Source organism: Atta colombica, unplaced genomic scaffold (genome assembly GCF_001594045.1).
Source record: "Atta colombica isolate Treedump-2 unplaced genomic scaffold, Acol1.0 scaffold153, whole genome shotgun sequence".
Taxonomy (NCBI): Eukaryota; Metazoa; Arthropoda; class Insecta; order Hymenoptera; family Formicidae; genus Atta; species Atta colombica.
The window spans coordinates 3,225,394-3,240,307 of record NW_017259243.1 but is presented as its reverse complement, the minus strand read 5'-3'; the positions used below and the strand labels follow the sequence as shown (position 1 = coordinate 3,240,307).

General features: G+C 33.0%; 2 protein-coding genes across 4 annotated transcripts in view; one reads left to right on the top strand and one right to left on the bottom strand.

Annotated features, from left to right (window-relative positions):
• LOC108685501 overlaps positions 1-6,080 on the top strand; it is a 10,466-nt gene extending 4,386 nt beyond the window's left edge. The window contains exon 3 of the mRNA XM_018190323.1: positions 6,028-6,080. Within this exon, the coding sequence (XP_018045812.1) occupies positions 6,028-6,080 (53 nt within the window). The remainder of the gene's footprint in view (positions 1-6,027) is intronic.
• Positions 1-14,914, bottom strand: part of LOC108685497 (mannosyl-oligosaccharide 1,2-alpha-mannosidase IA) — a 795,354-nt gene that overhangs the window by 495,941 nt on the left and 284,499 nt on the right. Inside the window, exons 2-3 of one of the 3 annotated variants that reach the window (XM_018190319.1) lie at positions 8,806-8,959; positions 7,954-8,392 (exon numbers count right to left, since the gene is read on the bottom strand). The exons of 1 other annotated variant lie outside the window; for it this stretch is intronic. In XM_018190319.1, the coding sequence (XP_018045808.1) occupies positions 7,954-8,319 (366 nt within the window). In that variant the 5' untranslated portion in view covers positions 8,320-8,392; positions 8,806-8,959. The remainder of the gene's footprint in view (positions 1-7,953; positions 8,393-8,805; positions 8,960-14,914) is intronic. One more of the 3 variants, XM_018190320.1, reaches the window with a different exon arrangement.

The window sequence follows — 14,914 nt, the reverse complement described above, 5'->3', positions numbered from 1 at the left end:
TTCCTCCCCCCTCTCTCTCTCTCTCTCTCCTCATTGCGGTTGTAATAAAAAAAAAGAGAAAATTAAAGAGGACGAAGAACTGCGAGATGAGAATTAAAGAGAAACGCGTGTATTTTACAATTACCTACATTCACTTTCAAATGTGAATCGGATTTACACTGCAGTTCATAAATTTGGCGATGCTTGCAATTTTCTTGTATTGCGAAAAGTTAAATACTCGGTGAAAAACATCGTAGAGGAATTTTCAAAAATATATATATTTTAAAGAACAGACAGATCTATAAATTTGTCATTTAATTTCTATGATATTTTATTCCTAAATTATATAAAATTGAAAATTAATATTTTTCCGATATTTTTGTTTTACTCTGTAGCATGTTGAAACATCATCAAACAAAAATTAATAAAAAAGTGTTTTAAAAACTTTTTAAGCTTTAACAAAGTTTTTCTTTTAAATTGGTATAATAATTTTTTGCAATAATACCGAATTTCTTATGTAAAAATTTATTTTTACACAAAATGATGTTTAATTTCGAAATTAAAATTTACTGAAAAAGGAAAAAAGAAGGGAAATTTTTAATATAATATTCTCGATTTGCATTTTTTTTCCAAAATTTTTGAAATACTTTTTTAAATTTAATTTTTCAAAAATTGTGAGAAAAATCTTAACTGTTCCTGAATTCATAAACGGTAGTGTACTTCTTGCGACTTTTCGCAATACATAATCACATTAAATGGAAATAATAATATACTTGCGATATTATTTTAATAATATAATATATAAAATTGATTGACCAATTTCACGCATTATATTATTAAAATAATATCAAAATTCCCAGTCTATATTGAAAGGGTGATAAGCTCGCGATAACTGTGTGAGGGTAGAAACGTTGAGAAGTGGGCTGTCGTAGTAAAGATGCAAAATTCCGTGGAGCTTGAAAAGCAGTGATATCGCGTTATTACGTCAGCTTAGAAAGCAGGTTGGCGATGCAGAAAATTGTAGAGGACGATCGTACGGTACGGGTTGACGGCGGCATCACGCGTCGCGTCGTTCAACGCCTTCCGCTATTATCCATGTAATCGTGGATAATTTGTTCCGTAGAAACCGCGGCGAATGCACGGCACATGTCGGACCTGTAGCCGGTAATCTGGTTAACATCCATGTTAGGATTAAACCATTAGCCTCGGTGTCGGTCGACGGATCGAAAGGGAATGGTGAGGAGCGACATGGGAGAAGAGAAAATCCGCAAGGCGGACAAGGAGAAGGCAAAACCTCGTGTCGGACGTGTGGCCTTGTTCAATTATTCTCTCTTTGTTACGTCACTTCCGTGGTAACCGGGTTCTCTTCCCGACTCGTCCGAAGACCACGTTTCTTCTTTTTTCGCTTTTGTAATCCAAGAGTAATCCATTAAAACCATTTAACGTGGTTAGGTAGTAAGCACCGACACGGAAAAAGCGATGCATCAGTCGCGCGAGACTGTCTATTTTAATCAGCGAAAATTATGCAAGATTTATTTTTACTTGTATTTTAGGTATATTTATGTTTACTAAAACTAGCGTTTAAAACGTCAAACGTATTCGATAATTGGAAATAAATAAAGACGGTTATCACGGAATTTGACATCTTTTTTTTTAGTTCGTAATTCTTGTTTCTTCAGATGTAGCATTTTGACAAAATATGAGAGAATTTATTATGAAACTCATATGTGTTTTAAATCTGTCTCTAATTAATTCAAGCTTATGGATAAATTCATTATTTTACGCGCATTACTCACGCGTAGACAAACCGCGGCAGGTTGGGGCATCGCCGACGATATGAATTCTGCAGAGCACCCACGGGAGCTCTCTCGCGTTTTGAGAGAGAGAGAGAAAATATCCTTTCAAATTGCCTGTGCTCCACGCATTTTCATTAATAAACAAAATGCACGTTGGAAGGGAGGAAAAGCAGCAGCGCAGCTTTGGTGAAAAGGGAAAAGAGAGGAGGTGAAGGAGAAAGGATGGAGGAGGTACAGGAGGTGAGGGATTGTGGGGCGATGCTCCGTCAGACGATTGAGTATGCATGGTACACAAACAAAGCAAAAGCTTTGGATACTCTAGGGGGGATGCACACAAATGCGCATCGCGGTGCTGGATCTACGTGTGCACGGGTGTATTGCCGATACCGGGCACATATAAGTGTACTTAACCGTGGCGCTTTTATTTCCTCTCTTTATTTCCCGCGGTTTTCAATTTACGTTATTTATTGCCCTCCACGATCGTCCCAGTCGTCCCGCCGCGTCGGTGTCCCACCGTGATTTTGTGAAAGTATCCCAAACCCTCTGCCTCCGTCAACATACTCACACATCCGCTCACGCGCATATATATGTATGTATGTACATCAAACGCGTGCGCTTTCTAGAACTAACACCATCGAGAATAGCGTGCCCCCGTATATGCGACATCTTTTTTCACCTGAAATGGTGAACATATACGATGGTCAACGTCATGAAGCCTTTTAAAAACGCTTCGTGCAAAAATCTAACTATGATAGTCGCGTATAAAGAAGCGAATGCATTTTACGCGTTGTACTTTTGAGGAAAAGTTAATCAAGGCAAGAAGGAACTTAATATTAATTATAACAGAAATAAAAGGTAAATAAATTAATCAATAAAAAAATATAAGAGAAAAATATATAAATATATAAAAAAAGATTGAATAAAAGAAAAATTCATTATGTTCTGAAATCTGATAGATTTTCAATCATTCAACACATTTAATTGGTATAATATAAAACGATATAAAAATAGATTTTTCAGATGAAAAAAGTTTAATATCTAATAATTTTCCATTTATTGAGCTATATAAAATTTACTATACATACATTAAAGCTATGAATAGCACATTCCAAAACCGAGTACAAGCGTATTATCCTTTGTATTTTTTACATAAATCAATCCAAATCAGAAATCAGAACACTCAATTATGCATTGTCGGATCTCATTTAAATACAATTAGTAAAATTTAGGACGAAAGCTGTAAATTTATAAGGCATTCATTCTTTGTGAGTCGTATTTTTTAAACTAATAAATTTATTTATTATAATTCATCAGTATCGGAAACATTTTTGACATTCTAAATTTCTCATTTCTTTATATTATACGTATCAGATATCTATAATTAAAGTCTTGCGAATAGGTACATGCATTTCTTGATACACAAAGGTGCTACTGTATAATTGAAACCAAGCGCATAGTAGAAAGAAATATAAATACATATTCATGCAACGTGTTGCATATACTTCGAGTTGGAAGTATGAGAGCAAACGACACCATGAGAACCACTATGTAAAGGACGTTGTAGGAAATTCTACTCATCTCGAGCGTCTCTTGGCACATATACAACTCAGCTCAATGCAATGAGTTTAGGTACAAACGACCCGAGATATACATATATGTCTACTCCTAGAAGGGTTGACATAGAAGTAGATACAAAAGTCGCGTGAGAGATAAAGAAAGAAAGAGAAAGATAGAGAAAGAAAGAGAAGACAAAACGAAATGAGATGACAGAAGAGATCTCGAAATCTTACATTCACGGTGTTAGCTTGTGACCCTTCAACGGGATTTAGAGTAGTTATAGCTTTGTTTATTATTGTTAGGCGAGTTGCGTATCGTATAGAAGCTCTCAAACCAACGCGAATTAATCTTTGCTAAGTGGAGCCAATGTGGAACTGGCATTCCCATTTCTCTTCTCTTGCGCCATTCTGCGAGATCCACGGATGAAAGGTAGCTTCAGAAGAGCTTGTGCGCCTTCGCTCTCTCGCCTTCTGCTCCCTTTCGCCTCGTCCTGCTTCGCGAACTCCATACTTCTATCATTATCCTATCCTGCCTCCCTTAACTAGCATCTTTCATTAAAGGAAGCCGCCACCATTGTGCCCAACTTGTACGACTCGATAGACAATGCGACTTTGTCGGACTTCCGCAGCTGCCGTTCACGCCGTTTGCTCTTGGATCTTCCTACGAAATTTCCAGATCTCTAAGTGCTAATTCGCGAGGAAGAGAATATATCCTACAGACGCTATCATAACAAAGTACCTGCAGCTCTGGAATCAGCGAAAGAATGTTAGACTAATAGTACTATTACAGTTCGCATTGAACGAATAATCACATGATATGACAAATTTAAAAATATTATGATCTTTGATCATGTTTTTGTCAATTCATAATAAGATCTAAAATATTTAAATTTTTTTTATACAAAAATTAAGGAAAGTACAATTTATAAAATAAAATTAAAAAATGCAATGATTCTATAATAATCGTAGCAAATTCGATATCGTGTCTGGAGAAAATATTTCTTTTTTTCTTATAAGCTTAAGATACTACATATTTTTTAAAAATCTTGATACTTTTAATATTCATTCTTTTAATATTCATTTATTTTATTATCCGTTTTGTAATTATTATTATAAAAAAGTTTTTAAAAATCTTTCAATAGTATATATATAACATAGGAATTATAATTTCTAAAAGTAATAAATAAAAGCAATAAATAAATGTGAATAAAGCAAAAGTTTAAAAATGTTTAAAAATGTCTATAAATGCTTGTCATATTTGACTTTTTACAATATTCTCTAAACAATTGAATTTGCTTTTCTTTAAATATTTCATAGTTGAGAACAGTAATTATTTCAAGTTTGAGAAGGTGAAAATTTAATCTTCTGATATGCGCGATTAAATGAAGTGGAGATACGCCTTAAACGTGCGGGCATGAAAAATGCGCGAGCGTTTTAATCAGCGTCGACTCCGTAGCATGATAATGGGTGGTCACGCCTACTGCATTAGCTCGACTAAAAATAATTAGCCTGATGGCTACCCACGTTTCTCGGTTCAGAATTATTCAAGAACAGCGACGTAGCGATTTCCCTCGTTTCATCTGAAATCAGTCGTGACAGCCATCAACGAGGTTGCGCAATGAATTTAGTGTCATCGTGTTTCTTGACTATAAAGATAAGGAAACACAAAGCAATGAACCCAAAACGTAAATTGTATTAAATCAATGAGCATTGATGTGTCGACACTTATTAGTACATCAATTAGTTTTCTTGTTTTATTTCAGGTTTTTATTTTAATAAATATATGGAAAAAAGATGAAATGTAATTCATAAAATTTGAAGTTTAAATGAAATTTATACGGAAAATATTTTTATAATAACGATTTAATTTAAAAATTTGAACACTGAACAATAATATGCCATGTTATCATATTTCCGAGTACTCTTTGTATTATATAATTAAATATAAATAAGTGTTAAAATATTCTCGTTATAAACATCTTTAAAGTTAACAATTAAATTTATATATTATGAATGTTGCGTCATTATGTAAAATATTCTCACAATTATAAAAAACATTTCGTTTGTAAATAATTGTATAATTTGTTGTTTCGTATCAATTTTTTGACGTTATTGATTTTTATTTACGTTGCAAAACAAAAAACAATTTTGATGTGAAAACACATATCATAAGATTTATTGCAAACGCTTAATTAAAATTTTATACTTTGACGAGTTATATCAATTCACCAGTAAATCTCTTTGTGTCAAATGATTGCCTCCGCACAATAATCTGACTAACTTACAATCAATTGTTATCAAAATACCTATTTTATTACATAGAGACATTTTTATGACAACTGCAAGAAAAATTATTGGTTAAATAATTGCATTATTTTTTTACGATCTAATTTTTATTAATAAAATTATTTAATTTTATAAAATGTGCTAATACATATTATTGATATTATAATTAATTAATTTTGTTCTAAAATCAATATTATAATATTATTAATTAATTATAGTTTTAATAGAATTACGTTATATTATCTTTTGTTTCAAGCAAAATGATGTCGCCGATTGAAAATAGGCAAGAGAAAATATTTAATTTTTAGCCTCTGTAGTTTTATATTTTACAAAATACTGTTAAAAATATATAAAACGACAAAATACTAATATATCAAATATTATATAACAGTTTTCTCGTTCGTTTTCAGATAAAAAGATGGAATGTCAATTTTATGATGCTGAATACAATCGAATTAATTAACCTGCCCATCGAAGTATGATCGGATCTTCTCTTCGACGAGCACCTGCTCGTCATATGTTACTACGAAGGACAAGAATCGATTAAACTTTAAATTGAGAGGGTTGCATTGAATCAACTTAGTCATACTAGGTATGTCATGGAACATGACACATTCATACGCCGGTCAATCCAGTTTGACACTTTACTGGACAGTTATCTGTCATTCACATTTTTTTTTTTTTTTTTTTTTTTTTTATAGCAACTGTCGGTTGCTCGAGAGTTAATTGATTGAGTTCCATTTGTCCATTTCCGGGACAAACTCAGTATGTCGCGATTGATTAATCTTGCTACTAAGGATTGAAATCTTGCAAACATATATATGCTTTTCCACTTATTTGTACTTCATCTATTTTATGAAATTTATGAAGTTAATTTTCTTTTTTGTAAATATTGTACTCTTATAAAAATATAATTTTGTACAACTTTTAGAAGGCTTTTAAAATTCTATTTTTTAAATCAATTGAGTAAGGAGAAACGCTAACTATAGTCAAAGTTAGACATTGGAATAATAATTCTATATATGTAATTTATTTTACTTTAGCATACACTGTGTGTACGCATGCGCGGTTACACACATTGGCGCGCGCGCGCACCAATTACTTTTAAATTTACAACACAATCAAACTGAATAATAATAATCATCTTATTTGTAAATAAAATTTAATCGATTTAAAGAACTATTGCGAAAAATATTAGAGATTTCTTAGTCGAAAATATTATTTCAGTTTTTTGTATTGATGTCCGAAAGTAATTATATATATCCGAAATAAATGTATAATTAAACTAAATTATAAAATTATTATTCCAATTCTAACTATGACTATAATTGGCATTTCTTCTTATTTATTGTTAGTTGATTTATTCAAAAGGTCGGCCTTTGTTTCTAACTTATTATTGTCTATTCTTTAATCAAATTTGAAGAAAATATTTTAGCCAAAAATAATATTCACACTTAATTATAATGATTTGGTTTAATTTAACAAAATTATTTGGTTAAAATATCTAAAAATTTAGCTAGATATCTGAAAATAATTTTGTTAGCTCATCAAAATAATTATATAGGAAATTCAAGCATGGTAAGCAATGTTATAAAAAGATTTGACACTCTAGTAACCACCTACATAATTATTTTGATCTAAAAAATCTATTTTCAGATATCCATCCATTCCATTTTCTGCATCCATCTAAATTTTTAGATACAGTACTGTTCTTTCCATATATGAATTTTAAAGCAATTTATAAATTTATAATTCGAATACTTTATCAATCGTGAGTTGAATTAGAACTTACATAAAATTACGTATTATTTAAAAAAATATCGTTTTATTCATCTTTATTTATCATCTTGAATAATTCTCTTTTATTTTTTCTACTTGTGATCTACTAATCTAAATGCGAATATTGATGTGACAGAACGAACAAAGAGCTCATCGGTTTTCTTTTACGAATCTCTTTAATTTCCGCCATTTCTGTGATGCTGCAGTGACAAACGATGTGGCAGCAGTAAAAACTACCGTGAATAAAATGAGTTTTCAAAAAATGTAGATCTAAATATGCGTTTCAAATTCAGGAAATGGATATTTTGTTTTAAATACATTTATCAAAATAAAAGGTAAAAGATTGAATCATTGTTAAATGTTATAACACATGAAAAAATATACGTATATATGTATATACACGAAAAAAAAATCATGATAATAAAAGATAAATATATATTTAATATAAAATTAATAATAACTTGATTATGAAACTTACCTCTTCGAATATAATCCTGTGCATGTTCTTTTACTCTTTTTTAACACTAGCATGCAAAACAAATTAGATACGCTCATACCTCTTTAACTTTTTCACGGCGCTGATTGGTCACATCATCCAAAGGTGGATTAGGCGATCTAATAACGTAAATGCCAGGAATAGATACAGCTGGCGTTTCAACCACCGAAGGCTCGAATTGTTTATGTCTGATATCTACACGTCGATCTTTATCTTTATCTTTATCTTCAATTTCATGTTCATCCTGTCCTGGAACCACATTATCTTGTATCCAGGCCGGATTCAACTGTTCGTTGCGTTCTTCCGGCGCGATGCCTCGATCGACGACATTCGCGAGATCGCGTCGTGTTATAAATGTTCCGGTTAGAAGAAGGATCAGAATCACGGACAGCAGTCCGCTGATCGCTAATCTTTGCATGAGTCTCATGTCGTCTAGACACTTGCCGCAGCTTGACCAGCCGCCTGGAGTCTCGGACTGGATTGCGCTCGTATTGGCAGAGCTATGAAGAGAATGTGAAAGATTCATTTTGTCAAATGTATTATGTAATTAATATTTATGACATTATGACAGTGTTTACTAATATAACGGTAATTATACGAAAATTAGTACAACGCAAGCTTTATACATTCACATGTATATAATGGAATTTAATTATAATTTCTAGATTTTTGAATGTTCAATATTTAATACTCTTTTTAGACTGAAATTCTTTTATTTAAAGAAAGATTTAAAATATAATTGTTTGAAAAATGCAATTTCTAAATTGATTGGTCTTCTATGTTCCAATTTCAACGCATCATTGAGCAATTTAACGCCAATATCGATCACGAAGACCAATTTAAAGAGAATGTTGATGCCGTACATCAGAAATTACAAGTATGAATCACAGCTGCAGTATCTCGTGATACTTACTTGCAAACCACCTGTTAAACGCAATTCGAGCACGGCGGCGAATAAGTATGACTTTTGTTCCAAGTCGTTACAATTAGTAGGCTTTTTTAGTATGTTTCTTGAAAATAACTAATTCGACGAAATTAAGCCGATTAGATCTCACAATTATCAGCAACTGCAAAGAAAAAGCATCGACTATGTTACGCTAATCAAAATCTCGAACAAAAATAAGCAGAATTATTTTTCAAATAATTGAGCGTCTGCAGTTGTTTGAAATGACGCGAAATTATATATATTGCCGGCAAGTTCGTTGACTCGAATCGCAAGGCTGATCCACTCAAGCGAAGGTAATTTTTCGGGGAGAACGATTATATCAAAGCATCGCGAAAAAAATATTAAAAGCGATACGTACAACAAGTGCTGCGAGGGATGGCGAGCAGTATCGTTAATCGAGAAAGGATCGAGAAAGACGACTGGAGGTATCAAGAGGTGAGAATCAAAGAAGGTGAGATAGTTTGAAGATTCCGAAGTCTCTGCCGAAATGTGATCACTGCATTTTTTATCGAGCCTGAGGGATCGCGAACAGTTTCTTCGTTCTCCCTGCATCGAGGGCCTGCGTGCATTTTATCGCCCGGTCGCTGCAGGCGTTACACCTGCAGATCTCGATTTTCTTTCCTTTTTGCTACGCAACGTACCTTTCAGCGCGGCCTAAAATCTTCTGACTCTGCCCGCTCGTTCGTTATCTATTTCCCGGTCAAGAACAATTTAAAATTGAGAGTTTTAAGACTTTTTTAATTCTAAGAGCAATTCTCGATCATATAATCAATCATCGATAAATATAATTGAGAATCATTCACGTATTCTTCTCTGTATTTAAAGAGGATTTTTGCAAATCATTTTTGAAAGACAAAAATTCTCTTTTTTATATAGAACATTCGTTATTATTTTGACACTTGACTATATTAGAATATATTTGTTAAATATATTAAAATACTTATTCTTGTTTGAAATTATATTATTGTCTAATTATAATGTAATTGTAAAAGAGATTGTTTATTGCTTCGCTGAAATATATTTTCTTAACAGAAAGGGCTATTTTACATTCTGTAGAATAAATTTCTAACGGTATTAATGTGGTTGCCACGCGACATATTAATAAGGTTAGACGATTATTTGTCAGACGTAATGTATTGTTAAAATCGAACGATACGATTGATCTCGCATCATTTCATTATTAAAACAGCAAATTAGGTAAAACGAATTTCAAAATATTATGTTTTAAATTATTCAAGACTTGAGTTTGTAGTCCGATAACTGTCGATACTGCAAAATATCGAGGCAGAAAGTTTGAGATATCGAAGTTCAGGTACAGCAGAGGTAGCGTTCCAACGTTGATTCAACTCAATCGTAAGCGATGGTCGAGATAGAAAAAGAGAGTGAGACGGAAAGAGAAGAAACGGTATAAAAAAAGAATGCAAAAGACAAAAGAAAGAGAGAAAAAGCCAGAGGAAAAGGGAGAGAAAAAGAGAAAGGAACAAAAGAGAGAGAAAGAGATAACGCGTGATCACGAGGAAGAAAAAAGGAGCAGAGGGAGAAGATAAATTGTCGAAGCTGCACTCGGTGGCCAATAAATTGCGCGGCATAGCCCCGAGGTTACCAAGATTGCTACGTGTCACATTCTTGCGAAAAATTGGACCGATGGAAGTATCTTAAAGCCAGGCAAATACGCGTTGCGAATGGACACGTACGCGAACACATCAGACCACCCAATTGTAAAACTATGACAAAAATAATGGATACTGCGTACATTCCTTGCCTTCAGTAAATACAATGCAAATCTTTTTCCGTCTTAATACATGTTTAAAAAAATATAAGGCAATTGCTTTTTCAATATTTGTTGTAATTATTTCATAATTTCATAATTTTTAAATTTAATAATGACATACTTAAAATTTAGCAACAAGAAAATTAAAATATCCTATTGAGTCGTCCGGAAAGTTCGTACCGATATTGAAGGAAAATTGAAACGCAGAAAATTTAAATTTTACATACATTAGTATACATTTATTAAATTATATAGATTAGTCAGCACGAATTTTCCGGACAATCCAATATTTTTGTTATCGTATTTTTAAAAAATCTATATTTTAAATATTTGTATCGAATCCTTTAGTATTTTGATTGCTGTATCACTTATATCTGAGACGCATAAAATTTGTAAGGATCTTATTACGTATTTGTTGATGGCGATTTTATTTATCCGATTAAAAGTTATTATTAATAACTTATTAAATTTATTTGAGATTATTAAAGAAACAATATAAATAATATTAAAACATAAAATAAATATAAAGTGTGATACTAACATAAAATAATTAAGTAAATATTAAAAACAATAGATTTAAAATTAGATTTACTAAGCTCAATATTGAAATTAGCTGGCAGTCAAAATATTAACTGTTATGACTTCGTGTTCATATAATTTGTGCTCGAAACGATGTAACGTTATTCGAGACAGAAGCTTCTTCACTGAAATACCTCCGCTTTTTTGATCTTATTATTCCCGAAGGATAAGCGGTCGTCGATTGTAAAAATTATATCTCTTGGTATATCGAGTTCAATGAAGCACACGGAGCGCTACTAACAATAAAAAAGAAGAAGAAAAAAGAAGGAAAGTGAAATAAGAGTCGCGAGAGTAAGAGTGAAACGTCGAAAGGTTAGCGAGTAGTTCGACTAATCTTCCATTTCGAGGTTTTACGAAGGGGGTAACAAATAGGGGTGGTCGAGAGAAAGGACGATAGAGCCAAGGAAGCGGCGGGAGCACTCCAGGAGGAGTTTACGACAGGGCCGGTGCATGAACACGTCAAGGTGGGGCCTGAGGCACACGGATGGTTACTGTCCCGAATGTCCAGCACGTGTGTGAATTCGTATGCACGTGTGTGGGTGATGTACGTACATGTATGGAGAGATGGCAGGGACCTTGGAATCAGCCCAAGTCGAGTGTCGGAGCACATTGTACTTCGCTCTGAATACCCAGCATTAAAGCCAACTATAACGCTCTTTGGATCTCGATTATCGGCGATTTCACCTTTGAGGGTAAGATATACAACTTGGGTAGGGAATGCCATTAAAGATCGTGCGATACTTAAACATTTTTACAATATAAATTAATATATTTGACAGGTGTATTACCCACGCTAGATATCTTTAAATTCCATCACTTATCACTGCTAGGTAATCAGTTATAAGATTATATTATTATACAAAGTCAAATTATGATTTTATTAAAATTATTTAATATTTATAGGAAAGCTTAAACAAAGGGGAGAAAAAGGAAAAGAGGAGAGAATATGCTTCATGTTTAAAAAGTGACATCGCTTCTTTCGAAAAAAAACTATTTTCTAACTTGATAAAAAATTATTGAATAATTAATCAAATAATATCGAAAATGAATATATTCTTAACATGATCAAATGTCATTTTTGTTTTCTAATAGAAAAATCACTTTTTTTGAGTTGAAAATTTTAATAATTTTTTAAGTTAAGTTAGTTCACTTTTGATAGTTATCAAAAATTATAATTAATAAAATAATATATTTTTTGGTGCAATGTTTATAATATACATAATTCATTCGATTAAAAAAAGAAATCGAAGCACTTTTATATCGAAAGAGATCGAGCATTATTTATAGGTAATATTATTTCTTAAAATTAGAACAAATATAAAGATTTATATAGTATATATCGTTGGATTCTTCATTATGTATGTAAATACTTAAGAATCACAGATTTAATTTTTTTTTAATTTATGACTCCAACTTAGCTAATTTTAAGAAATTAATACGGTCAATTTGCGCTGTATTTGTAGTAAATAAATCATTTTTAACTAATAAAAAATTGAAAAGAAACGAATAATTATTAATCTACTTCGAGCACTGCAGTTTCCAGTTACAAAAAATTGTAGGTTTTTATGTTACTTTTGTTATAATTCCTACTTGCGAGCACACTGCTTGCGTGACGTATCCTAGCATTTGTTCTTGGCGTACTTCGTAATTTACTCAGTGCGTTTGCATGTTTTATGGACGTTATATAAAACGTCGGAAATATACGGCGTCTCAAATATTTAAAGTTCGCTGGGGAATACGAGGCGAGACCTTCTCGCTCTCCTATCCTAGCTACGTTTGAAATTTCCACAGTCAATCTCTCTTTGCGCCTTCCTCGCCGCTTCGTATTCCATCCCGCTTCGTCCCTCCTCAGAAACCCGTCACGGCGTGCAAGTCTGCAGAAGCTCCGATGGAAGTTTGCTTTCGTAAGCGAACGTACCGCTTCTCTAACTAGCGCAAACGGAAACAGCTGTGTGAGTGAGTGAGAGAGAGAGAGAGGGGGGGGACAAAGGGGGATGACGAGAGGGAGAGAAAGGGGGAAGAAGAGAGAGGGAGAGGAAAGGAAGAGAGTCCAGCCGGTGATTCTTGAGTAGGATCGGTAGTGCATACTAGCAAATCGTACCTAAACTCCGAGGTTTGATTCCACCTCTCCTGACGCAGCCTGAGACTTTGGCCCGGAGGTATGTCTACTTAGTTTGCCAACTCATTACCCAATTATCGTTATAAGATCAGAAACCAGTCCGACTTCGTAGCAAAGGCGAATCGGAGTGGAAATCTAAAGCAATGCTAATTGCGCCCTTCTGATTCGAGAGACCTCGTTAGATATGCATAAAGTAGATATTTAAAAATAAAGTTTCGGACAAAATTTCCTTGCTATTTATTTTACGTGCGGATAATCACATCGTGCAAGAATTAAAGAGCGAACAAGATAGGATCGCAAAACAATTTCTCACTTCTATTTCTCACGATCATCCAAATGTGCGAGCTATTTGGCCACAAATAAAATTAAGTTATTATTATTTACGTACTTTTATTAAATTTTTATGATGTTACTGACGATTAAATCTCAGATGAATGCGGAATTGTAATTAACGATCCTCGTCAGCAGCCATTCTGCTAGCGTTACATGGTTATGCCTGTCAGTAAATAGGTATGCGCGCGTGTGTAGATTTGTGCGCATACCAGGGAAGCGGAATGACCGAAGACAATGCGGGCAACGTGTTAATCCCAGGATACTGTGTGTTTATCGTGGTTCATCCAAGCGCCCCGAGGCTGTAGATGAGTTCCTACAGTTTCTTCCTACTTCCGAGGTATCAAGGGCCAGCTTTGTCAGTGGTAGTACCGAAGTCACCAACACCCGTAGCCACTAACTTACGTCGCGCGATTAAGTCAAGGACTTCCCACTTTGTGCATCGAGTATCGCCGCGAGACATGCATCTGCCGTTTGAAGCCACAAGGATTTATGTATACAACAGAATCCGTATTATTTTACTCGGTTAAAAATAAATTCAATATATTTGGAATATCATGTTGCCGATAGCATGCACATACTTCATAACAATAATGTTATATTGATATCTCATTATCGGCACTCTAGCGATTTCGTTAAATGCCATTGTTCTGATTGGCGTTAATATCGTTAGTGACAGTTTATGTGGTTATTACATTGCACAATATTAAACTATCGAAATTACGCAAACAACCGTGTACGCGTCGCTAATTAGCTTATAATTTCCACCGCGTACGAATATCGAATTTTTAACAAAATAATCACACATGATAACGGCGTGAATCGAATATTATCGGTAATCAAGCTTCGATTAATTATTACCACACTCCATCCGAGATTTCAATACAAAGATAACACAAAATACTGACGTCATATTTTCATATACGTCAAATAGTATTAGTAAAATATATCTCCATATTTTAGTATTTTATAAAAATATTAAAATTATATCACACACACACACACACACACACACACACACACACACACACACACACAAACTGAAAAATTTCTGTTAAATTTAACACTTTTCACTCGTCTTAAATGATCCAATCAAATTTTTGTGTTAATTTAATACATGATAATAGAAATTAACATTACGTAAAAAAAACACAAAAGATAATATTGTATAACATAATTTCTACGCAAAGTGGAAGCATATTTTTTTAAATAAAATTAACATTTATAATATATTAAATTAACATTAATTTATTTATTTATCTTAGAATTTATGTTTT